The 27,763-nt window shown below is 39.0% G+C and overlaps 1 protein-coding gene across 1 annotated transcript; it reads left to right on the top strand.

Annotated features, from left to right (window-relative positions):
* LOC115430495 (microtubule organization protein AKNA-like) lies at positions 1-27,763 on the top strand. The gene is made up of 15 exons (XM_030150551.1): positions 1-336; positions 1,027-1,714; positions 4,783-5,089; positions 8,520-8,594; positions 11,993-12,137; positions 12,237-12,358; positions 12,436-12,495; positions 16,727-16,845; positions 16,928-17,078; positions 20,541-20,704; positions 22,797-22,961; positions 23,986-24,199; positions 26,507-26,611; positions 26,780-27,004; positions 27,685-27,763. The coding sequence occupies exons 1-15, from the start codon at positions 27-29 to the stop codon at positions 27,754-27,756; spliced, it is 2,922 nt and encodes a 973-aa protein (XP_030006411.1). The 5' UTR covers positions 1-26; the 3' UTR covers positions 27,757-27,763.

The following is a 27,763-nucleotide window of genomic DNA, read 5'->3' as shown; positions in this document are numbered from 1 at the left end:
ACACGGTCACACCGGACACCGACTGAATGGAGTCTGTGAAGAAGACCACAGCGGGGGTGGTGTTCTGGACCCCGGCGCCGACCTGCGCCTCCCCCGCCAGCTCCGTGGAGTCGGAGGGCCTGTGGGACGACGATGAGGAGGAGCAGGCGGAGACGGACGACGACTTTTCCCAGCAGGTGGATGACAGCGGCATCATCGGACTGGAGGAGGCGCTGGGGAGGGTGGGACTAGAGGGCGCCTACGGGCCTCTGACGCCACGGGGGGCGGAGCCTAAACGGTGGGAGAGAGAACCAGAACCAGAGTCACCAGGAGAGGATGAACACAACACGTCAAACCGTGAGTCTGGGTTTTAACCCTTAGGGGTCTGAGCCTATTTTGGCCGTTTTCAGTACTTTTGATTTTACCTTTATACACTATATAAACAAATGTTTACTATACACATGCTTGGTATCTGTTTTTTTCAGCACAACTTAATCTATCTCATCTGCCTATTATTTTTTCAGTTCAACCTACTATAAAAACATAAAAGGCCAAAAAACACACAAAAAATATAAAATCTGATTTGAGAAATGTTTATAATTTCTTGCATAAATAACACACAGATGCTTAATGAACCTTTTCAAAGACTTTAAAAGTGAATATTGGTTCCAAATGTTGGTATATAAAATTAAAATTGTAGTAAATTAAAACTATACTCAAATATTTGACATAAAAGCAGATCTTTAATAGGGTTTTTTTTCCCCTAAAAGTGCGGTAATCAAACACGGTTATCATGATAATTAGAATCTAAACGGTAATACTAACCGTCTGCAATTTTACCGCGGTTTATCATTGTACCGGTAATCGTTACATCCCTTCATGGAACCCAAAGTTCTTAAATATAGACCCAGTCAGATAAAACACATAAAAGTATGAGTTTTTTTTTATCCATCTCAGCCTCAGAACAGCATGAAAAACACAGAACTGTACAGCAAATACACACATAAACTGAAACTTATCAGTGGTTTGGATTCTCTGTCGTTGCAGTTGAGGAGATAAACAGCGGTTTCCGAGTAGTGAGTCAGAGGGAGGAGTATCTGGACGTGAGAGAGCAAGAGGAGGATGAAGACGAAGAGCAGAAGACTGAAAGAAACGGGATGAAAAATGAATCCTGTAGTGATTTCAGAACTACATATACACCTGAGAGCTTCATAACCCGAGGAGCCATCAGCGAGTCGATTCGTCGCCCGTCGTTGGTCCAGACTCCGTTGGGACGTCACCGGCCTGAATCCCCCCCTGCCCCGCCCACCAGAGCCCCCCTAACCCCCCACCTTCTCCACTTCACCACCAAGGAACTGGCAGCCGCTCCGGGCATCGAAGCCGAGACGCTCCCAGACGTCAGCCTCGGGGAAAGCCTCCTAGAATCCCCCAGCGTCTCTACGAGCCTCAAGTCCAGTCCACGGTGTCCACGGGGCCCGGAGTCCAGAACCTCAGCTCGGACCGCGGCCAATCATCCCGGCGCAAAGAGTAAGATCCCCACAAAGGTATCGGCAAAAAGCGATCCGTCACCGAGCAGGAAGAGGCAGCTGTTCCCTTCAGACACACATCTAAAGAGTCCAGGTGGGACCAAAACCGGGACCGGGTCTGTGAAAACCAGCGGTCAGAACCAGATCCCACAACAGGAGCAGAGGACCACCAGAGCAAAGACCAAAGCTGTTAAAGTCGCTCAGACCAGGTAAAATCCACCTGATCCTGAACCTTTACAGTCTTCTATTTGACACAGACCAGGATCATCTGAGACCTGAACACACACACTTTATTAACACCTTAATTATCTTTAATAATTAAGATTTTTGTCCATCCCATTTCTCAGACTCAGTTCACCTGATTCAGTTCAAATTTCACACACATGTTCTGCTCCCCCAGGACAGGTGCGGCCCACAGTTGGATGGCTGAACTTCAATATCTTGAATTTTTTTACACATTTAAAAAGATTGAAAGTTAAGGCTCGTAATGAATCCCTGGGCCGGCGGGGTATCAGAGAGAAGGAGGGGCAAATACTTCCACCAGGGTGGGGCTATTAGGAAGGTCTGCTTACTTTTTCACTTGTTTCTATTCAGGTTTTAATGTTTGAAGGTTTTTCAAAATCTCCAGTAGTTATGTGTGTGTGTCATGTACTTTATTAATGTTTATATCAGTGGTTTCCAGCCTTTTTTGGTTCGTGACCCCATTTTAACGTCACAAATTTCTGGCGACCCTAGACATTCAAAATGGAGATTTTTTTTTTTTTTTTTTTTTTTTTTGCTAAAACTAATTGGTTCTTGATCATGTAATAGTTTGCTATACTATGTTGTATGTAAACGTTAATTTTAGAGGACCTTTAGTCGATATAATGTATCTTATTATGGATGGGGGCAGAAAAGCCAGGTGTAGATTACTGCACAAAGAGAGAATTTTATCAGTCCAGCTGTGATTTACAAGGAGGACAATTAATACTGAACAAACAAGAACTGAAACTATGAATTATGAAAGAGCTGCAGCATCTGAAACTGACCACAATGAACATTTGACAGATAAACAGAACCCCAGTGCTGCATTTTCAGACTCACAGTTTCTTTTATGTGTTGGGATTGTCTCTGTCAACTCACCATATATTTTTTATTAGCAAGTTTTTATTTTATTTTTATCAATTACTAGAAATTTCAGGCGACCCCATGTGGGGTCCTGACCCCAAGGTTGAAAAACACTGGTTTATAGTCTTCGGATCTCATGCATTGTTTTTCATGATCAGATTCCTCAAACAGCCCAGTCAGAGTGTATTTACAACTCGTTCTCTGTTCATTTGAATTGGATGTACAAATTCATAAACCCGATAAACCTCTTTAGGGCCTGTAAATATCAGTTTTTTCTGGAACAGGAAATTAAAATCCAATGGTTTTACTCAAATGTTAAACTTAAAGTTCGGAAGGAGGGGCAAAGTTTAAGACGTGACTTAATTAAGTTTCAGCGGTGGGGTCCTCAGATCAGAAAAGCACAGGAGCTTAGCAGTTTAAAGGGGTCATATTTTGCTTTTTTAAATAGAATTATGCGTTTTCAAACATTTGTGGTCTCCATAAACTGTAAATGCTCTGCTTGGGCCTGAATTCTTCATTCATTCAACTCCACAGGTCCATCTTCAACCCTATTTCTAAGTAATGACGCCAGAAAGGTGGTTTTGGAGCGCTGGCCCTTTAAATGCACATGAGCCACTTCAGGCCCCGCCCCCTCCAGGTTGTTGACCGTGCTGCTCTGTCCCGTTTCTCCGTACTCTGAGAAATGTGTATCGGAAGTCTGGACCTTACATGTGCAAATGTCGTGACGTAACTAGTTATAGACGCAACAAATTAAGCAGGAATTCAAACAGGTTGTAGAAATCCACTCGATTTTTGCCCGAATGAATCTAAAGATAGTTTTGCAGCACCTGGAGGGTTCAAATTCAAACTATATGATCTATTAGGGTCCAAATACACAAAGAAATGAACCAAAGACTAATAAACGTGGGTTTAGGTAAATATGAACCCTTTAATTAACCCTGTGGGCTGAAAAAAGAGGTCTTCGTGATCTGACCGTGTGCATCACGTGTTCTACGGGGGTTCACTGTGGAACTGTTTTGTGTTGACGGAACAGAAGTGAAGATGGACAATCACACACAATGACTGATCCAATAGTCGACAACATGAACATCACATCGAACACTGAGGAAAAACAATTTGCAAACATGTTCTCGCTGATTTCATAAAGTTCTTTTTCCTTATCATTATCATTCTTTTGCTCATGTTATCATTAGCGGTGTGTGTTGGCAAGAATGTGGCGATACGATACAAATCACGACACTAGGATCATGATGCGATATATCACAATATATCATAGTGATCCACATGATGACTAGGGGTGTGTATTGGCAAGAATCTGGCAATAGAATACAAATCACAATATCACAATCACAAATCACTAGATACTGTTAAAAAGCATTTTTTTTGTTTTGTTTCTTTTTTTTTAGTGATTATTTCCTTGAAGAATTGAATTCCACCAGAAATCTACACAAATAATAAACACATTTTTATTTGATCCTAACAGGATCTAATGTTATATCACAAAATGTTCCTGTGTTCAAACTGGAATTCTGTTTTACAGACATTACAGTTTAAGATCCTGTTCAAATGTTCATATTCTGGTAGTTCAGAACTGACATCAGAACAGTATTTTAGTTCAATCCCAACAAAGGAACTAACATTATTTAATAAAACAGTGTTAAATAAGAATAAATAAAATATAAGAAAAAAAAAACAAAAACCAAAAATGAACCTCCACAATATCTGCATTTGAATAAATACCTAAAAATATCGATACAATACTTTTTAATATCGATACAGTATTGTGAAATGAAATATTGCGATATACTGCAGAACCGATATTTTCTTACACCCCTAGTTATCATATGTTTGGTCTTTAGCATTTTCTGGAGTAAATATTTCTTTTCCGTCAGAGCTGATTTGTCCAGTTTTCCCTGGACTCATGCTCTACATTGTTGAATCAGTGCTCTTTCACTGTTGAGTTTCATGGTGTCATCTTGTTAATAGCTTTTCTATATAGACACAGAATGTACAGTATAAACATAGAAACAAATAATAAACAAAGCACAGAAAATCCTCATTCATACAGCTGAATGAGTGATGGACTGTTGTGCAAAAAATGGTGACACATTCCGACCGACCTCAGCGATTCCCAGTCCTTCTGTTTTATTCTCTTCTGTTGTACTTTCAGGGAGGGGCCTCTGAGTTTCCACACCCCTGACTTCTCCAAGGTGGAGCCCAGAGTGCGATTCCCCAAAGCCGGTTACAAACCCCCGAAGAGCCAGCGTCCCGTCAAGAGGAAGTCCCTCTCGCCCGAGCCCCCCTTCATGTTCAAATCCCCCGCTGACATCGTCAAGGAGGTCCTGCTGAGCCCCTCCGACGGACCCCCAGATCCCCCGGATTCCAAGGGACCCCCGATCGCCTGCGAACCCACCTCCGTCGTACCTCAGGAGTTCAGATGCAAAGAGCACGCCATGACGCTGCTGGACGAGCTGCAGGTTCGGATCACACACAGATGAGGCTTGAACAGGCACAGAAACACTCAGACATGATTGGATGAAGTTTTTACACGGTCGTCACCTATTAATTCACTATTTTCCTTTGGGTCAGGTTATCGAAGTTCCACACCACCCTCCTCAATGAGCGGAAAGCAAGGTTATTATTGTTAACGAAAACTAATGAAATGACGAAAACTAGAATTGAAAAAACATTTTCATTAACTGAAATAAATAAAAACTAGAATTAAAAGAAAAAAACGATAACTAACTGAAACTGTATTGTGTGTTTACAAAACTAACTAAAAAACAGATAAAAATTCTGGCTAAAATTCCCTTCGTTTTCGTCTTTGTCAATGTTGGATTGATACGAAAGTGATTTATTTCGCTCTAGCAATTTTATCTAGCGGCACCATACGACACTTGACGGTCTGTCACTTGTGTTCACTTGTGGTTTCCAGTCGTCTTCTGGTCCCCACTCTACCTGGAAACATGGAGACTAAAGTTGGGAGAAAGCAGCAGAGTCCTGTCTGGGATTTATTTGAATACGACAACAGAGAAGAAGAGAAAAGAGACCACTAAACTAAAACTAAGCATTTAGAAAAAAAACAAAAACTAATAAAAACTATCAGAACTGCTCTAAAAATGAATTAAAACTAATTGAATTAGAGAAAAAAAGTCAAAACTAAATAAAACTAAACTATAATGAAAAATCCAAAACTATTAGAACCTTGGTGGAAAGCCCATTCAATTCAGTTTAACTCGGTTTTATATGTAGAGCCCTATATCACAACAAGGTTACCTCACAGGGCTTTACAGAATTAGTTGGATATGGAAACAAACAACAGTCAAATAAACAGCAGATGAAGGAAATGGATTAATGTCCCGGGCATCCCCCCGTCTTTAGACTCTCCTTCTTGGCAAAGAAAAAGTCCAGCAACCCAGTGGGAAAAGGGAAACCTCGGGGAGAACCACAGTGAAGGACAGAAAGTCCACATTTCCACAGATTCTAACAGGGTTCTCACAGGGTCTTAAAGGGCTCATATTTGTCTAAACCCACTTTTCTTAGTCTGTGGTTCATTTATTTGTGTATTTGGACCCTAATAGTTCATACAGTTTGAATTTGAACCCTCCAGCTGCTGCAAAACTTTCTTTATATTCAATTTGGCAAAAATCCAGTGGATTCCTACAACGTGTTTTAATTCCTGCTTAATTTGTTATGTTTTATAACTAGTTACATCACGACATTTGCACATATAAGGTCAAAACTTCCGACAAACATTTCTCCAGTACGACATACTGTAATTCTTTATCAGCAGCAGCAGTTGTAGTCCAGACTGAAAATCTGTCCAAACTTGGAGCCCATTACCTAAAATGTTCAGTTGTCGGTTGAACGGGACAGAGCAGCACAGCCAACAATCTGGAGGGGGCGGGGCCTGAAGTGGCTCATGTGCATTTAAAGGGCCAGCGCTCCAAACCACCTTTCTGGTGACATTACTCAGAAATATTATCTATATTATAATATTATATTAAAAATATAAACTCAGAAATAGGGTTGAAGATGGACCTGTGGAGTTGAATGAAGGAAGAATTCAGACCCAAGTAGAGCATTTACAGTTTATGGAGACCACAGGGAAATGTGGGAAAATGAAGAATTCTATTTAAAAAAATCAAAATATCACTCCTTTAAAAGTCTTGAATATACAAATCTGCATTTAATACCTTAAAAAGTCTTTAAAATGATAGGTGGTAGGTGTTAAGTTCTGTTGCCATAAACTTGTTGGCTGTATTGTGTTTAAATATGTCTGTTAAACATCCGAGCTGCAAAGAAAGGAACGTTAGCCTCTTCAGTTCCATCCATTCCAATCCCACACTCTATATTGAAATTTAGGAACCAATTATCACCAACTTTACAGAACATTCAGCCCAACACATTAGCAGCCCAAGGTTCTAATAGTTTTGGATTTTTCATTGTAGTTTAGTTTCATTTAGTTTTGACTTTTTTTTTCTCTAGTTCAGTTAGTTTTAATTAGTTTTTAGAGCAGGTTTGATAGTTTTTATTAGTTTTTGTTACTTCTAAATGCTTAGTTTTAGTATTAATTTTAGTTCAGTGGTCTCTTTTCTCTTCTTCTCTGTCGTCGTATTCAAATAAATCCCAGACAGGACTCTGCTGCTTTCTCCCAACTTTAGTCTCCATGTTTCCAGGTAGAGTGGGGACCAGAAGACGACTGGAAACCACAAGTGAACACAAGTGACGGACCCTTAAACATCATACGGTGCTGCTAGCTAAAATTTCTTGAGGGAAATAAATCGATTTCGTATCAATCCGACACTGACAAAGACAAAAACGAAGGGAATTTCATCTATACTTTTTATTCGTTTTAGTTAGTTTTGTAAGCACAAAATACAGTTTCAGTTAGTTATCGTTTTTTTCTTTTAATTATAGTTTTTATTTATTTAAGTTAAAGAAAACGTTTTTACAATTCTAGTTTTCGTTATTTCGTTAGTTTTCGTTAGCGATAATAACCTTAGTGCAGCCGTTAGTTGCACATGTCGCTTGAGAAAGCTGACTTTGGGAACTTAAGGGACAGTTCACAAGTGAAAAGAAACCATGGGGAAGTGCAAATTTAATAATGTCTGGTTGTGGAAAAGCTCATTCTGCACCTGGTTGACATGAGTGTAGGGGAACGGCTGTGAAATGAGCAGTAAATTCTGTTCTAAGTCCTAAAAGTTTCTTAAAAAGGTCTTAAATATAACTTCAGAAACTTGTAGGAACCCTGTTCTAAGCAACAGTGTTTTACAGTGATGAGTGATGGGATGTCATTCTGCTGATGTTTCTTACTGTTCTAATGCTGCCTTCAGGTGCTGTCGGGAAGAATTCGAAATTACGTGTGCATTGTGTTCAAGTGCTTTTGTTGTCATAGCGAAATGAAAAATGGCTGACACACAATTTATTATGACCTTCTTCTTGGGTAAAACCATTTTGGATGTGTTAATTTACTGATACAGCATTTTTTTTTTTTTTGTAATTTTTTATTTATTTATTTTTGCAAATTGTGTACGCTATAAATGTACGAATTAATCAGCTAGTAGCAGCAGAACGTTAATAAAAGCATTGTTTATCATTTGCGATGAATCCCTCATTGCTCTCCGTCAGGTTGAAAAGGTCAAAGGTTATTTTCATCTCGGCAGCTTGTGGATTCAAAACTGTTTCCCAGTTCTCCAGTGGAAAATACAACACGAGGGGGCGTTCATGTGCAATTTTCCTGTTCGTACCTAGTATTTACCGAAAATTCCCATAGCACATGAAGGCACCATAAGAAGTAGATCTCAGCGTCATTAAATCTGCTCAGACTCGTCCTTCGTTTCTTCCCTCTGTGCCAGACTTTTTTCACTGTGTTTCGTCTCACTTCCTTCTCTGCTCTCGCCGTAGGAGGACAACTACAGACTGAAGATTAAATGTGCTGAGGCGGCCAACACCATTGATCAACTACGTCTGGAGGCAAAGGTACTCCATCTCATCAGGCTCCAATTTGTCACTATTTAAAGTTGTGCCAGGCTTCGAAAACACTCCATACTGTCGGTCTCCCACACATTTATCATACGCTCAGCTTTTAGTCACCACATCATCGTCTTATTATGAAACTTCAGAATGATCTGTATGGTTCATTTTCTCAGCTTTACTCATTTAATTTCCTGCTTGGCCACTGGCATATTTTGGATTCCCCAAACATATTAAACACTTGTGACAAAGACACGCAGTGGAAATAGATGAAAAATAAACTTATCTGTAATTAAACTGGGCAGTAAACTTCACTTATTGTATATAACTATTAATCAAAAAAATACACTACACACACTCTCTCTCTCTCTCTCTCTCTCTCTCTCTCTCTCTATATATATATATATATATATATATATATATATATATATATATATATATGTATAATCATATAAAATCATTTAAAATGACGTTGAATGTATTTAAGTAGACCAGTTCCTTCAGTTCAATCTCCCTCTGTAGGTTGTTCCAGGCAGTGGAACCAGAACATTTAAAAGGTTTCTTTCCCGTTCAGTTCTGACTTTTGCAACATGCAGATATAACAGATCCTGGACCAGAGGCTGTAATTATTAACACTCAGTGTGTTTCAGAAAACATATAAATTAATACTAATCATAAGAGACTGCATCAGCTTCATCGATCAGATTTCAGCTCAAATATAAAGATGAGTTGGTTTTTATAAGATAATAAAACACTAGTGCACTGACCTGAAGGGACCCACAGGTTCTAGATCCTCTGATCCACTTCATTCTTTTACTTTCTTTACTTTCTTGGTAAATTCCTCTGGCATTTTCAGTTGAATAACCTCTCAGCTGGCATGTCTGTTTCTGCACATGAAGTTTGACACCATGGTAACCTGACCCTATTGTTGATCTGTTGCTAGGTAACCCACTTCAATGATGATTGTATGATCCTGGGCATAGCAACATGGTTGGCCATTGGGAGGTGATTGTATTCCAGAGTTACTAATGTCTCCCAAAATATCGTTGCTATCAACTTGCCATTTTCGTTAGTCTCTTCCTTGACCAAAAATACAAAAGTTTGACAAACTGCAGCAGTCAGCTCTGTACGGATTTAGTGTGATGCCCGAGATACACACACACAGAGTCCACCACTTCCCTTTTATAATATAGATGTTTGATTGGTCAGTTGGACACTTTGCAGAGAGTTTATAGACCATAAAACAAGCAGATGAAAATAATCAAATCGTCTAAAGCACAATATGAAATATTTGTTATAGTAATTGTCAGAAGTGGACATAAAATCCAGAAATGACTGAAAAAGCAGAAAGAGGATGAGAGGAAGGTTAGACAAACGATGTGAAGTGGCTCCTTAAATCACCAGTAATGGGTCTGTTCATCTGCACAATCAGCACCAATTAGAATCAGCTGATTAGACTGAACGGACCTGGATGTAACGGCAGACCTCCGTCTACTGAAACACCGTCTGCCTCCTGCACACGGATCAGAGGCAGAGCAGAGGTTTAAAGGGTACCAGAAGTGAATGTTCATTTGTAGCTATTTTCAAAGATAGTCTCATTTTAATCTAAACACTGTAAATATTTACTATTCTTCTCGTTTACTGTTTGAGTTTTCGTTCATTGTAAGCGTCGGTCTTTAGATGCTGTGTTTCTGCTCAGGTCACTGTGATTTACTGTTCATCGGGTTGTTGAGGAAAGCAATCATTCACTCCCTGTGTGTGTGTGTATATGTGTGTGTGTGTGTGGTTTAATCCCTGTATGACACACACTTCATTTTGATGAGGTATGTTTGAGCTCGGGTTTGTTCTGTCTTCACTATTTATGAGGAGAGTGAAAGCCTACTCTTAAACACTAGATGGGGATGTTGTTGCACCAGAACATTTATCATCAAACTCTTCCTCTGATACATGAACATATCTGAGATGATTTGATTAATAATTAGGAAAGCACTCGGAGAGCGCAGACCTCTGCCATGGCAGATCAGTCACACCCCCCCAAAATTTCACCACCAAAATTTAATCATGTGTTCCTTGTGCCAGTATCAACATTTCCTCAAAATTTCATCCAAATCTGTCCATAACTTTTTCAGTTATCTTGCTAACAGACAGACAGACAGACAGACAGACAAACCTCTGGTGAAAACCTAACCTCTTTGGCGGACGTAACTAGTTATAAACCGCAGAGAAGCATCATGGGAAATGCTGTCAACCATCAGACGACACTGAGCAGAAGCATCCATGTATACTCAAGGAAAAAAGAAACGCACCATTTTCATTTCTTCGATTTTTTTCAGAAATATGACAGTTATTGCAAAATTACAAACTACAGTGAGTTCAGTACTATTCTGAGTCCAAATTAAATGATTGTTTTCCTGGTTCCAGTTGATTGATTTTGATTAGCAATAAGAACTGTATTTGTGTATTCCTCACCCATGTCTGCTCAGGAGTGAAACTCACAGATGAATTGGACCTCTCCTCACTTGTGCACAACCATTCCCTATAAAAGACACCAACATGGAGCAGAAACACATTTGTCCACAATGACACCACTACTGCAGCTGGACAGAGATGGGGCCATTGGCATGTTTCAGCTGGACGGAGCAGACAGGCCGTAGCCAGGCTGTTTGGACTCCACCACTCTACCGTTGGACGCCTTGCTGAGCGTTACCACACCACCGGCTCCTCCAACCACCGTCCCAGCTCTGGTCAACCGCCTGTTACAACCGCTGCACAGAACCGTGTCAATCGGCTGGCACACATAATAATAATAATAGTAATAATAATAATAATTTATTTGTAAAGCGCTTTCAATCAAAGTGCTGTACCGATATAAAATCAATCACAATAAAACATAAAAACTAAAAACATTAACCGTAAAAACAAATCAAGACATATAACACAGAGTGAACAAGTGGGTCTTTGAGCTTCCGTGACAGGTTTCGGCCCGATGTGGCCCCATCTCTCTCTGGTTGCAGTAGTGGTGTCATTGTGGACAAATGTGTTCTTGCTCCATTTTGGTGTCTTTTTATAGGGAATGGTTGTGCACAAGTGAGGAGAGGTCCAATTCATCTGTGAGTTTGACTCCTGAGCAGACATGGGTGAGGAATACACAAATACAGTTCTGATTGCTAATCAAAATCCATCAACTGGAACCAGGAAAACAATCATTTCATTTGGACTCAGAATAGAACTGAACTCACTGTAGTTTGTAATTTTGCAGTAACTGTCATATTTCTGAAAAAATCGAGGAAATGAAAATGGTACGTTTCTTTTTCCCTTAGTGTATCAAACCTCTCCATAATCCAACAGTATTTGTGCACCTGCTGGGCCTGTCTTTGACCGGGTCTCCCTGGTGTCTCCTCCAGGTGAACCTGTACTCGGACCCTCCGAGGCCGGGCCCGTCTGTGCGTTCTGGACTGAACCCGCAGCCGCTGAAGCTCATGACGCTGGAGTTTCCTCAGGCTCAGAGATCGGACGTCACCTCGGCCTCCGCTCCTTCAGACACACACAGTACAGTCACTGAAACACCCACCACACATCTACCTTCAAAGAAACGCCACTCAAGTATTAAGATGAAATCATCCTGGTCTCATTGTGTCAAATAAACAGGAAGTCCCGCTGCCCGTGGTTCTCCTGCCGCCTCCGTCTCCTCCACCACAGGCCTGAACCCGTCGACGGGGAGGCGGATCACTGAGCTCCTCAGCCGACAGGCCGACGGCTTCCTCCAGCAGGTAAAAGCTCTGCCCCACCAGAGCAGAAATATGGGACGTTATGTAGAGACGTTAAGATGTTCATGTTCTTCACTCAGCTGCAGGGCTTCGATGAGCTCCGAAAGAGTGGAAAACTGCAACCACAGGAGCAGATGAAGGTAAAAACAGAACCAACAGTTAACCCACCGGTGTCCCACCCACAGAGGCCTGTCCAAAACGCCAAAAGAACAGAACCTGTGCAGTGCCGGAGTAAAGTCAGAATATTTTAACATTTTTTTTGTATTTATCAACTTGAGCCACAAAACAAAAATACCAAATGCTCAATAACTGATATTTTAACCCAGGGCTGTCAAACTCCTGTTAGTTCAGGGGCCACATAAAGCCCAATATGACCTGCAGTGGCCGGATCATTAAAATAATAACATAATAGTACATAAATAATATCAATTCCAAACTTAGTATGTCTAATTTCTATGTTTTAGAGTGAAAAAAGTAAAATTATATTATTAAAATTTTTACATCTACAAACTATCCTTTAAAAAAATGTGGAAAAACATGAAAAAACCATGACCAAAATGAAATTTATGAAGAAAAAAAGTGTAATTTTAACAATTTATGCCATTATTTGGCCTCAGCTTCTCATTTTTACATGTTCATTGCAACGCACAGATCAGTGGATCTACAAATACACAAAACATTTAATAACAGAATATTGGTACAATTACTCTTAAATCTCTTAAGACACTTCAGGTTGTTCATATTTGTTCACGTTTTTCATTTTTTGTAAAAAGCTAGTCTGTAAATGTTAACATTTTTGTGTAATTTTACTTTTTTTACACTGAAACAAAGAGAAAAATATGTGGTTTTCATTATTTATAGTTTATTATGATAGTATTTTACTGGTCTGACCCACTTAAGATGGAATTGAACTAAATTTATTTTAACATCCTTGATTGTTCATATCTTCAGTGTAATTTTTTTATTTCAGTAATTCATCCCACAGGCCGGATTGGACCCTTTAGCGGGCTGGTTTTGGCCCCCGAGCCGCATGTTTGACACCCCTGTTTTGACCCTTTGAATGCCATGTTTGTAAAGTAAATAAACCATATTTTTGATATAAAACTTTTTTTTTTTTATACACTACTGTTCTTCCTTGGCCCATGCTGCACCCCTCCAACCAAAGAACCAGAAAATCAGCGAAGTAGTTCTTGTGAAAATCTGCACAAACAAACAGTCCTGAAAAAATAATCTTCAGCAAAACCTGAAAGACAAAACTCTGGAAAAATTCATCCCATGTAACTCTGCTTAGTCTTTGCTTTTTACTGAGGCTCAAGGAAACGGAGAGAAGCATTTTACACTTTTTATAAACTCTGATCATCAGTGTTCTCTAATTTATGATAACTCTACAATATGACACTTTAGTAAAACATGAAAGTGTTGGTTTAATCCTCCAGTATTCCACCCAGAGGTCCTTCTAACCACCAAAAGTGTATAATCTGCACAGTGGTAGCGTCCAGATGTTTTTCATATAGTTAGTTTTTAACTTTTTTTTTCTATTTCATCAACTTGAGCCATAAACAAAAATACCAAATACTTGATAACTGTCATTTTTTTTTACACCTTCAATGCCATGTTTGTAAAAAAAACAACATATTTTTAAATTTAAAAAAACACAAAACTTATTTCTTTTTTTCAATATACTACATAAAAACTGGATTACTTGATATTTGCAGCCTGTCACTGGTCAGTGATTTACACCAACATTGGTTAATATGCATTTTTTGTGCTAGGTCAAATGTTAAATGCTAAAATGTGTCGATGCACATTTTGTACTCACTTGGGAGAAGGGTGTTATTGTAGGAATTTTCTATTGTTTATAATGTGCTAATTTTAGTGGCTGTGACCTAAAACAAACTGTGAAAAACAATATGACCCTTTACAGTCGTGGAAAAAATTATTAGACCACCCCTTGTTTTCTTCAATTTCTTGTTCATTTTAATGCCTGGTCCAACTAAAGGTCCATTTGTTTGGACTAATATAATGACACCAACAAAAGTATCTCATAGTAGTTTAATTTCAGAGCTGATATCTATCCATTTAACATGTTTTCTTGATAAAAACCAAAATCACTTCAGTTCTTCCATCAGTATCTATGTTATTGTACTGACAAAAACAGTGCTTTTATTCATTCCATGTTTTCTTTTCTGTCTGTTTTAGTCACATGACACATACAGGAGTTAGGACTGGATTGCATAACCACTGTTTTTGATGACTTTTTTTGTAATTATCTTTTTTTATTATTTTTTTCAGTCAGCATCATCTTAGCATTTGACATTGTGTACATGACTTCTATGTACGTAAAAAATAAATAAATAAATAAAAAATAAAATAAAACAGACTGAAACAGGGGAGCATTGACAGAAATAGTAAAAATATACAAAGCAACCCAAAATATAGTTAAAGGGAAATAACAGGTGTATTTCACATTCCATTCTTTTCCCCTGTATAAGATGAACACTGAACATTTAAAGTGTGTAGCATGAGCCAAGGGTTTACATGGATCTATATGCACGTTACTCTTATCAAATACAATCGGCTCTTAATAGTGTTATAAAATCAACCCAGTTTTTCCAATACTTGGTGAATTTGTCTGAATCCAGTCTGACTGAGAAAATCCACTTCTCCATCCTATAGACGTCATGTATAACCTCTGTCCAGTCCTCCATTTTTGGTGCATCCTTTTTTAGCCACTTCCTAGTGACGGTTTGTTTTTGATGACTTTTGATGGTCTAATAATTTTTTCCGCGGCTGTTTAACATGAGGTGCCAAGTGTGCAGGATATGCTCACCCAGATACCAGAGGGTTAAGCCTGTAACTACAGAGTAAAACAAGTGTTCAGAGAACGCAAACCTCCGCCAAGCACCCCGAACAGTGTGCAATTTAACACTGATAAATGTAAATGTCCACAGAGTCCACATCCCACAGTGGATGTGGGCAATTTTGGGCCAGATACAAGATATTGTTCTAAGCTACGGGTGGATCAAACTGGAGGCTAATCGGAGTTGTTTTGAATTTTTTATGAATTTTGGAAAATTGCTCAATGATGACAGATGGAAAATTGTAGATTTTGTGACCTTGAACTTTGGCCTACTTGGTCCAAAATGTAATGGGTTGCTCCCAGGGCCTAGGCCTATCTGTGGGGAAGATTTGGGAAAGATGGGTGGAAGAGTTTTCCCGTAAAGTTGCTAAAAAACTGTGATTTGGATCGTATTAAATGGTAGTTGAATGTGACTTTAAATTTTGCTCTACAATGTCAGGTGAATATCATACATCATGAACCAAAATGGAGAAGACAAAAAGTAATGTTGCAGGTTGTTTTGCTTGAAGAATCTTCTGTTTTCGCAGATGCATCCTCCTTTGTACTGAACAGTCAGTGTCGGGTCAGGTTCATGTGTGCTGAACTCAGAGAAAAGGTCAGAAAAAGATCTTGTCTTGCAGCTTTGTGGTAAAAGCGAGCTGAGTTCATCTTGATTATGAACTTAGGGACTTTCTGTGGTCAAGAATTGCTCAAGTGTTAGAACTAGACGTACTTACAGAAACTCTTTGTGGTTTAACTCTGCAGTGTTAGCTAAATCGTTGGTGCAAATGTCAAACCGAGGTGTGATTAACTCAGGGGAACTTTCTAATGTGCTTTTTTTGTTAGAATTAGCTAATGTGGAGTTATTGACGTAAGCTGTGACATGTTTTACCCAGCAACAAGTGTTCGACCAATCATTGAGATTATGAACCAAATATGGAAGTCTTCCAAGTGACTGAAGACTATAAAATGTGATGACGAGATGAGACAAGGGGGAGACGAATAGTGTGTTTGATGCTAGACTAAATGATCACTGACTTCTTTCCTTTTTTTGACCTTTTCCCTGTTTTTGCCTGAAGCAATAAACCAAACTATTATTTTAACTTTTTAAAACCTCAGACCTTCTCTTTGGTGAGTTCTTCCATTTCTCCTGGTTTGGTCCTTCCATCCGAAACATAACTGGTGAGTTAATTTAAATTACGCGACCCCCCTCTGGGGCAGCCCGGATTTAACCGGACAGCCGTTTTTACGGAAGTATTGGAGTAAGGTGGAGAAACACCGGCGGTCATGTGTTCCGCATGGGCACGCAGTTTAAGTCAGAGCAAAGCGGAAAGAGTACCCGGTGTATAAAATATAAAGATGTCTGACGCGGTAAATTCATTAACCGAAATTTAATTGTGGTTTTTGAGATTTACTGTTACTGGCGTGTTCAAGAAAACAAACAAACACACAAAGCAAAGTGATCACAGTACCTCCTGGAGGAGGTCATCAACACATCTTCATCTTCATATGGGAGTTTTCCTCTCTTTCAGGGTCTCTCTCAGCTCCTGCAGGTCCTCGACTCCTTAGAAAGATCCTACCTGTTGGCGAAGGACGAGCACAAAGTCCTGCAGCAGCACGGAGCAGAAAGCAGCCGCTTCGACCCCGAACGGTGAAACAAACGACGGCGCCGTCTTACATTTACGGTGACGCGTCTACACTGCGGTTCTGATGTGTCTCCTGTGGACTTTCAGGGACCTGGAGGCTCTGATCTTCCAGTTTGGACTCCAGATGGACGAGCTGAAGGAGCAGGTGGAGCAGTCACAGCCCACCCAGGAGGCTCCGCCCACACCTCCTCCTCAGCCCACACCGTCACCTGCTGTCTCTGAAGGGGAGGAGCTACAGGTACTGTGTTCTCTTCTGATTTTTACCACATCAGCTCCTGAAAACCTGAAAAGAAATGCAGCACAATCGTCTTTACATGTTCCAGATCATCTTTAAAGTATATTTCCAAAAACAGTAATAACAGAAATTCATATTTGGGGTTTATGATACAGTGACGACAGGAGTTTGAACATTTCACAGATCACTTTAGAGAAGGCTTTTAAGGGTTCATATTTGTCTAAACCCACTTTTATTAGTCTGTGGTTCATTTCTTTGTGTATTTGGATCCTAATAGTTCAGACAGTTTAAATTTGAACCCTCCAGCTGCTGCAAAGCTATCTTTATATTCATTCTGGCAAAAATCCAGTGGATTTCTACACCTGTTTGAATTCCTGTTTAATTTGTTAAGTTTTATTACTAGTTCCGTCTCCACATTTGCACATATCAGGTCCAGACTTCAGACGAACATTTCTCCAGTTCGACATAATTGTTTATCAGCAGCAGTGGTTGTAGTCCAGACTGAAAATCTGTCCAAACTTGGAGCCCATTACCTCAAATGTTCAGCTGTTGGTTGAACAGGACAGAGCAGCACAGCCAATAACCTGGAGGGGGCGGGGCCTGAAGTGGCTCATGTGCATTTAAAGGGCCAGCGCTCCAAACGACCTTTCTGCTGTCATTACTCAGAAATATGATCTATATTATAATATTATATTAAAAATATACACCTTTTCACTCATGTTTAATATAGAAATCCAAACTGTATGTACGTATACATCATGTTTTGTTAAATGGATGAAGAAATTACTTACTTACTAAATAGGGTTGAAGATGGACCTGTGGAGTTGAATTAATGAAGAATTCAGATCCAAGGAGAGCATTTACAGTTTATGGAAACCACAGGGAAATGTTTGAAAATGAAGAATTCCATTTAAAAAAAAAAAAAAAACATCAGTCCTTTAAGAGTGTTTTTTAATCCTTACTCAATGCTGTAAAGTGTTTAGAAAAGGTGTATATTTTTATCCACCCATGGGAAAAGTGGCAGAGCAGTGGGATGGATGTCTGTTGAACATTTTCAGGTAGATGGATCGGACAAGAACAAACTGTCATTTCTCCAAGTAGCATTACATACAGAGGTTTGCATCAAAAAAAGAGACTACACCAGCATTTCTATGAAAATGTTCAACTGGAAGCACTTCAGAGTCTGAAACAGGACCCAGGACGCAGCACTTTGTGTCTGAGCAGAACAACGACTCAACAGACAATGATAGTTATTTTAAATAAATAAATAAATAAATGTGGAAATATCTTACATTTGAGAAACAATTACACAATCTCTGGCTTTAATGAAGCATATCATTAGCCTCATAGCATAATTGCATAAGTCATATTTTTGGCCAAATTGTGAAATCTGCATAACTTTACTCTCCTAACACTGCTGATTCATTTTATGCAGAAATCACAATGTGGGCAAAAATATGACTTAGGCTATTATTATGAGGCTAACGATATATATATATATATATATATATATATATATATATATATATATATATATATATATATATAAAATTATGTGGTGATAACTATTAATTGTAAGAAAAAAAAAATAGACTAAAATAAAATTAACGTTATGGTTTAAGCCTTTCTTTTACTGTTGAAAAAATATATTAAATTGTTGATTGTTCAGGTTTTTTCCAAATGGGTTCAGATACAACAGAATGTCTTTAATGCACATAATAACACCTGTTTCAATCCCCACTGTACATTTAACCCTTTCATGCATACTGGTCACTCCAGTGGACAGTTATTCTTCAGCTGTTCTCTTGTTATTTCATGGGTTTTGTTGTTTTAGTTCCATATCAATTAACACAGTGGACACTCATGCATACACTGACATTCATCCCATTACTGTAACTTTCCTGTTCTTGATAAACCTGATCTGCACTAACATTTGAGTATAAATCAATTGCTAATTGTTATTAGACTGTAATTAAGTTTGTTTTAAAAAAACAAAAACATGTTTATTTTGCATATTAACTGAGTGTGTAATAGCTAGTAGGCCTGTAACGGTACACGTACCGAACCGAACCATTTCGGTACACACCTGTTCGGTTCGGTACACAGCTATACCGAAACGGCACAGTATGATGAGAAAAAGAAAAAGGAACGAAAGACGTCGTTTGATGCGGAACTTTAAATCCGCGCAAGTTTCACACGGACATATGGAACTAGCGCACAACGACTCGAAATATGAAATAGCTGCTTCTGTAAGGTTAAAAAAACAAAAATCTGATGTGAACCTGAAGGGAACAGACTGAAGACCCTCCACCATCATTACAGTCCAGTTTGGATCAGTTCAGGTGAAAGACAACAACGAGGAAAGAGGCGGTGATAAGACAGACGTTGTTTGGCCCCAAGGAACTACGGTATTTCTAGCTGACTAGCTCTCTCTCTCTCTCTCACACACACACGCTGTATATAATAGAGGAAAAGAACCCGGAAGTTGTAAAGGAGTTGAAAGGATGTAAAGTTTCACTTTCGTTTCATGCCAGCGTTACTTATTACGTTAGTTATGGACCGAACCCCCATGTATAACCCCCCCCCAAACAGAAATCCCCCCGTGTTTTTGACAAGTCGCGCGCGCACACACGCACAAGTACACAAAGTGGCCTAAACAGTTTATCTGTCCTAAAATAAATAATAATTAGGTTAATTTATTTGTCAGTGTTGCTCTTCAGTTTGTTTACACAGAAAACCAGTTTGCTCTCTTGTTGCAATTCATGTGGAATTTTTTTTTTTTTTTTGTTATTTTAGAGCAGAATGTGAACTGACAGAAATGTGATTAGATTTTTGATGTTTGTTCAAAACTTCCTTTCAGGGAAAAGTGCAATACTAATGTTTAGAATACATTTAGTAATATTTTATTTTCTATTTGATTTATAGCAGCAGAATTATATTATTCCTCTTTTTCTCTATTCTATTGGCTCCAAAAATTGGTAGAAGAATGTTCAAAAATTCATAAATGCATTAAAGACATTTTGAGGGGTTTTCTTTCTTCCCATACCGAACCGAAAAAAAACGAACCGTGGCTTTCAAAACCGAAAACGTACCGAACCGAAAATTTTGTGTACCGTTACAGGCCTAATAGCTAGTATTATAGTATGTTAAAATGTGAGAGAATATCAGACCAGCAGCATTAAAAATGTTTTTATTTCATAGTTTTCACACAGTATGTCACTTCAAAAATGAAACACATGGTGTCCGGCTGAGTGGACATTTTTGTAACTTCATGAAAAACAGGTTCATAAAAAAATTTCACATTGTTTTTTTCATGCCTAAAGAGGAATAAAAACAGTCAGAAAAAAATCTCATAATTCATGCATGAAAGGGTTAATATTTGTGCAGCTGATTCCACGATGCTTTCACTCCATTCAAAGCCACGGGTCATATTTCAGATAATATTTCATACGTTTCTCTCCTCAGAGTCCACCTTTGCTCTTCACAGCCGGTCCAGGATCTGGAGCCGAGGTGGAGGACTCGACTTCAGCCGGAGACGAGGACGGCGAAGAAACTCTGAAATCTGTTTTCTTTGAACCTCTGAACAAACCCAGACGTGTGGAGCCGGGCTTTACCGCACTGTTAAACCGGTGAGTAAAAACCTAATCATTACCGTTAGATCTACAGAAACACTGGTTGTATTTTTAACCCATAAAGACCCAAACGTCCACTGTCGACCAAAGTCCTCTACTGATCTAAACGGTGAACCACTGATTCTATCAGTACATGTCAATAATTGGTGTAAAATACAGTTTGTCATCTTTTCATGGTCATCAGATGACCATATTTGGACGTTCAGAGGCTCCGTAGTTACCATGGAAACACCATCATCTTCTCCAACATTGATTTACCAGTCAAACCCATGGAGTTGGATCAGTGACAGTGGACGGACACACTGGGTTTATGTTCAGATAATGAGAAATTTGACTGAAAAAGCCACCTTAGGATCAGTACCTAATTAAAATATTGTTATCTGCAAATAAAAAGTCCATCACAAGACTGTGGTCCAAACTAAAACCCCCGACCATGGACCAGTGGGCGTGCACTGTGGAGGAGGTCTATGTTCTGGAGAGACTGACACACAGACTGAGACCGCAAGAGTCACAGTTTGAAAACCAGTGGGAAAAATGGACCAATTATAGAAGGCAGCAAGAGGACGCCACCACCACTTCTGCTACTACCAGACATTCATTCATTCATTCGTTTGTTTATTTCAAGCATTTACAGAATACAAGCAAATTCAAAATTAAAAAAAAAAAAATCATTCATCTGTACTCGAAAAGGAGTGGGAAGAAGAAAAACGTATTTAATCCCACCCCCATTCTCATCATCAAATAACTGAACATAAGAACATTTTAAATCCTCACTCCTGTCCTTTGACTTCAAACCAGAACAATGAACAAAATAGAACAAAAATAGGCCTAAACCGAATTAGAATGAACTCATTTGGCAGTATTTACATCATAGAACCAAAATGTGTGTGAAAAATAGAAACAAAGTACATTCCCGGTGGTGTTACCATGGTAACAGTTAACAGTCAACTTACATTATAATAATTACAGACCAACAATGGTAAAAACAAAAAACTACAATAGCACAAGTGGTAAAGAACAGCAATAATTACAGACCAACAATGGCAAGAAAAAAAAAATCTACAACAGCACTAATGGTAAAAGGCAGCGCATCCCAGCGATGGTCAGAACGACAGCAGACGGTAAAGGACAACACAGAGCAACTAAATGACATGAACATTTAAGACAGAATAGTGATGGAACATCAGTTTTAAGACCCTCCATCTTTATACTGGACCAGACCATCTGTTTATGTAATAGTTTAAATCAGTGGATATTTTGCCGTTGCTTGTGTTGGATGTCCAGACTGTTCCACAGTTTCACTCCACATTCAGACAAACAAAAACATTTACCAGTGGTCCCATATTTGGGTAATGCCAAATCTCCCAAACCTCTTAAATTATGAGTACTCTCCCTAATTGTGAAGTTTTTTTATACATTACTTGGTAGTAATTTGTTGAATGCTTTAAATAAGATTATTGCTGTATAATATTTTACAAGATCATGGATTTTCAATAGTTTTGACTGAATAAAGAGATTATGAGTGTGTTCTGAACGTCCAACCTTATCAAGGACATGATTCATCATCACAAGGTTGAATACTCAACAACGTATATGTGTTTCACCTTTCCACTGTAACAGTTCAAGTAAACTTTAATAGAAAATAAATTTAAAAAAAGAAAAATTCTCCTTTTCTTCAGTTTTTTTTCTGTTTTGATATAATAACCTTTGAATTTACTCTGCGCTTTTATGAACATCTACATGATCAGTAAATTAAAAATAGGAAATAGATGATTTTCACTGGAAAAATGCAAATTCAGAGGATAATATAATAAATGGCGATAAATCCCTTAGGAAAGGTTAAATAGAGAGAAAAATTCACCTGGGAAGTGCCACAAAACTCACACTGGATCCTCATGGGTTAAACACTGAAGCCGCCATTTGTGACAAGCAACATAACGGAATGAACCAGCTTTTTGAAATTCTGATGTCAAAATTGAATACTAAAAAAAATAAACTAAAACCTCTGGCCTGACTTCATTCTGCATGTCTTCAGTTGTTGGATGTACTGTCTGGTGCTGATCCTGTAACGTTCGGCCTTTGTGTTCAGGCGTCAAAGCTTCGAAGAGCTTCCCAGACGATCAAACATCTTCCTGCTGGAGGCGGCGCCCGCATCTACGGGTTCAAGAGCCAGAATCCAGACCAGAAACGAGGACAACGCAGGACTGAGACGAACAACAGGAAACGCAGAACCACAGAGAGGAACTCCCAACAGGTGAGTGTGCAGAAAATACACGAGAGGGTTTTTATCCTCGAAACCAGGGGTGTCAAACCCCAGTCCTGGAGGGCCGGTATCCTGCATGTTTTAGATAGTTCCCTCTCCCAGCACACCTGGTTCAATTAATGATCAGCTCATCATCAAGTTCTGCAGAAGCCTGATAATGATGGAATGGATTCCAGGTGTGATGGAAGAGGGAAACATCTAAAACATGCAGGATACTGGAGTTTGACACCCCTGCTCTAAACCTTGAACAGTAACATATTAAACACATTCTGGAAACAGACGTGTGAGTACAGCTGCACGGTTTACTGGAGATGGAACTAATGTTTTGTTTTTGTTTTTTTTTTTCCCCACAATACTTTTTTATTTTAGTTTTACAGAGAATATACAAAATAAGATCAACAACATAGCTTCTCTTTACATTATAAAAAAAGTAATCTATTACAACAAGTACATTGTGTACAGTGAAATAAAATATCAAGTTTTAAATTAAGGAACTATCTTAACAAAATGGATGGAATGTAAAAATAAATAAATAAATAAATAAATATCTTTAAAAAATATTTACATAATATTTTAAGATAAAAGTTCAGATAAAATAAAAAAAAATAAAATAAAAAACAAAAAAACAAAGACTCCCAGGCATGGTAACTACATGGTCCCTAAAAATCCTTATTCTTCTTCAAGTGTAATATTTAAGTTTTGGACAAAATCGATGAAACGTTTCCATCTTTTCAAACTTTTTTTTTCAATTTAAGTTATTTTGTAGAGAGGAAGGTTTGTTCACAGCAATTCACTGATCTTCTTTCCAGGCATTTTGTTTGTTTTGTGAATTTTCCGATGAAAGAGGGTAAAAAAAAAATGACAGAACTCTGAAATAATCCCTTTTTTTTTATCATAATCTTGTCTAAAGGGGAATAATTCAGTCGAGTCAGAACATTGTTTTGATTTTGATAACATTTCTAAGCTGCAGATACTTAAAGAAGCTGGAGCTGATTCTGTTCTTCTTCACTGACAGTAAATCCGATCCCAGTCCTGTTCGTGGCAGCAGGTCCAGTCCTCCTCCACCTGGACCCTCCAGACACCCGTCCAGTTTACCCAGTGTTCCTGTGGGGGTGGGTCGCTCCCACAGCAGCAGCATGAGCAGCCTGGGGGAGATCACTGCTTCAGAGAGGAGGAGGAGGGACAACAAATCCAAAACCACGAGCGTCAGACGGACGGTGATGTGTCAGGTCAGACCTTAACGTGGATCGAACATTTAGGACTGGGAAAAGCAGGAGGAGGGTTTTTAGATTTTATTTGTACAGTACAAACAAAGAATGACAATGATCAAAATGCAACAAAATCAGCATATGAAAAAGATGTAAAAAAAAAACAGTAGCGGATAATTTTCGTGTCCTTTTGACTGTGTTACATGCAGATTTTTGTATAAATTATAATGTAAAATAATCTAAAAATGTGTTTTATCTGAAAAATAGTTCTCTTTTATCTCAGTAAGTATTTATTTTTAAAACAGACCCAAAGTGCTTCCAAACCTGCTTCAGAACATTAGTCTACATCTTGGTTTGAACGTTTAGCCCCCGTGTCCTGTTTTTCGGACCAGTTTCATAGAAGCACCCGCTGCATGTGACCCCCTGTAGTGGCTTTACCTTCAGCCACTACTACGGTGCAAGCTTCGAATAGTTTTGGATTTTTCATTCTAGTTTAGTTTTATTTAGTTTTGGCTTTTTTTCTCTAATTCAGTTCGTTTTAATTAGAGCAGGTTTGCTAGTTTTTGTTAGTTTTCATTTTTTTTCTAAATGCTTAGTTTAGTTGTAGTTCAGTCGTCTCTTTTCTCTTCTTCTCTGTCGTCGTATTCAGATAAATCCCAGACAGGACTCTGCTGCTTTCTCCCAACTTTAGTCTCCATGTTTCCAGGTAGAGTGGGGACCAGACGACGACTGGAAACCACAAGTGAACACAAGTGACGGACCCTTAAATATCATATGGTGCCACTAGATAAAATTGCTAGAGCAAAATAAATCGCTTTCATATCAATCCGACATTGAAAAAGACAAAAACGAAGGGAATTTTATCCATAATTTTTATACGTTTTAGTTAGTTTTATAAGCACACAATACAGTTTCAGTTAGTTCTCGTTTTTTTTCTTTTAATTATAGTTTTTATGTATTTCAGTTTACGAAAATGTTTTTTACAATTCTAGTTTTCGTCATTTTATTAGTTTTTGTTAACGATAATAACCTTGTTATGGTGTGGAAGGGTCCAACGTGTTGTATTTTTTGACGCGTGCATGAATGAATGTCCGGCTGGTGTTCTTTGTCTTGGATATGCCGATCCATTTATTCACTGATATCAAGTCCAAGTGTTGAGTTTAGGTCACAGTCGTTGTTCCACGTACTTTCTATAAATAAACAAAATTGGCTCCTTAACATAAAAAACAGTGAAAACGCCGACCAACTAAATTTATTCTGTGTCTCACGGTCAGAAAATGTTTGGGGCGGTCCTCACACACGCCCCGCCCACCTCACACAGCAGGTCTATGGAACCTACCAACACCCATGATGAACTGCACATGTGGCGATCATCACAGCCACACCACTAAACAACTATTAACCCTTTCATGCATAGCGGTCACTGCGAGACACTTCTTCTTCCAGCTGTCTCTTGTGTGTCCTGGTGCATCTATAGCCCGTCCGTCCATGGGAGTGGATCATCCTTCCTCAATGTGGTTCTTCCGAGGTTTCTCCCTTTCCCACGGGTTTTGAGTTTTTCCTTGCCAAGAAGGAGGGTCTAAGGACGGGGGATGCCCTGGACATTACTCATTTTCTTGCTGTTTATTTGACTGTTGTTTACATCCAACTGACTCTGTAAAGCCCTTTGAGATAACCTTGTTGTGATATTGGGCTACACAAATAAAATTGAATTGAATTGAATATCAACCAACACAGTGGACACTTATGCACCATCCCATAATACACTGCAATTCATACTGTTACTGTAACTTTGCAGTTCTTGAGAAACCTGATCTGTAGCAACATATTTGAATGTAAATCAATTGCTAATTGTCATTAGACTGTAATTAACAGTTTTTGGGGTTTTTTTTTTTAAACAAGAAGTTGTTGTTTTGTTTTTTGCATATTATTTGAGTCTGTAATAACTACTATTATAGTATGTTAAAAGGTGAGAAAACATCAGATTAGCAACATTTAAAAAAAAATATTTTTTGTCAGTTTTCACACAGTATGACAGTAAACACATGTTTCTTTGCTTCAAAAATTAAACACATGGTGTCCAGCTGAGTGGACATTTTTGTAACTCCATGAAAAACTACGTTCATAAAAAAAAATTCAATCACATTGTTTTTTTTCAAGCCTAAAGAGGAATAAAAACAGTTCAGGAAAAAATATTAAGATTCTCATAATTCATGCATGAAAGGGTTAAATTAAGGTCAAATAAAGAGGAATAAACAAACAAAACTGTACTTGGCTCCAACACCCATCACTCAGGCCGACACACTTCTACCGTCTGTTCTGTAACAGGACGGTGTCATTTCCCCGGAGACCGACAGCGGCTTCATTGGCTCCGAGAGCAGCCGTCTGACTCCTGCAGCTGCCAGTCCACTCCACCAGAGGGCGCCCACACAGGTACACACACTGCCATAACCCACCACACATAACCCCCACCACCACCACACCACCACCACCACCACCACCCGGCTGCAGTCAAACACCTGACGGCCTTTATCGTTGTGATTTTTCTCTGTTTTAATTAAATCCTGTGTGTTTTCCATCTCTGTGTTTCCGTTGCGACAGCGTTTCGGTCAAACCTCAGACGGTCACAGACTCGGCTCTGCGTCCCGCTCCGTCACCTCCCATCAGACGCAAAGGAGGAGACGCTCCTGTCAGGCCTCAGCCGGCGAGGACGGACCGAGCAGAGAGGAGGCGCATCTCCTCCTCCTCCTCCTGCTGCTCCTCCACACAGCATCCCCCAGAACCCACAGTGAAAGCAGTGAGTCTGGACTGGACAGCGCGACCCCCGTGAGTCCATGTTTTATCAGGAGTTTCAGCATTCAGCTCCTGAACTCACTCACATGTTACAGCCTGACACTTTATTCACCACGTCTGGTTTATTAACCACACTGATCTGCCTTGGCGGAGGTCTGCGCTCTCCAGGTGCTTTTCTAGTTTAACACTGTTTAGTTAAATAATGGTTCTTTCAATCATCCTAAAAGCACTTTGTTCTGTCTGAGAGATGGATGTTAGCTCCTCTGCTGGGTTTGCACAAAAATAATGTATGATGTTGGATGATTCAAGGACTGTCCACTATTCATTTTATCCACAACTAATAGAAAATGAACATTTGAGCAGGATCTTAAACTGTAATGTCCCTGAAACATGACTGAAGTTTTTAGATATGAAAGTTTTGTGATATAGCCTTAGATCCTGTTCTGATCAAATAAAAATTTGTTTAGTGTTTGTGCAGATTTCTGGTGTAATTAGAAATATTGCCTTGTTAACAGTATTGTGATATATCATATTGTGATTCTAGTATTGTGATTTGTATCGTACCTCCAGATCTTGCCGATACACACCTCTAATAAGAACTGGCGTGACCAACGACATGATTCCATAAGCTCAGTCTCATTAGTTTTGTATCTTCTCATATTAAAACTACATCTGAGCCCAGGTTCTTTAACAGTTTATGCGTCTCTCTGCAGCGCCCTCTGTGTCTGAAAACGACAGTGACCACTTCGCTGATTCCACAGGCTCCGCCCACAGCTCCCACTTGAGCCCCTC

This window comes from Sphaeramia orbicularis, chromosome 12 (assembly GCF_902148855.1).
Source record: "Sphaeramia orbicularis chromosome 12, fSphaOr1.1, whole genome shotgun sequence".
Lineage (NCBI taxonomy): Eukaryota > Metazoa > Chordata > Actinopteri > Kurtiformes > Apogonidae > Sphaeramia > Sphaeramia orbicularis.
Note: the sequence above shows the minus strand (reverse complement) of the source record. Positions and strands in the feature narration are given on the sequence as shown.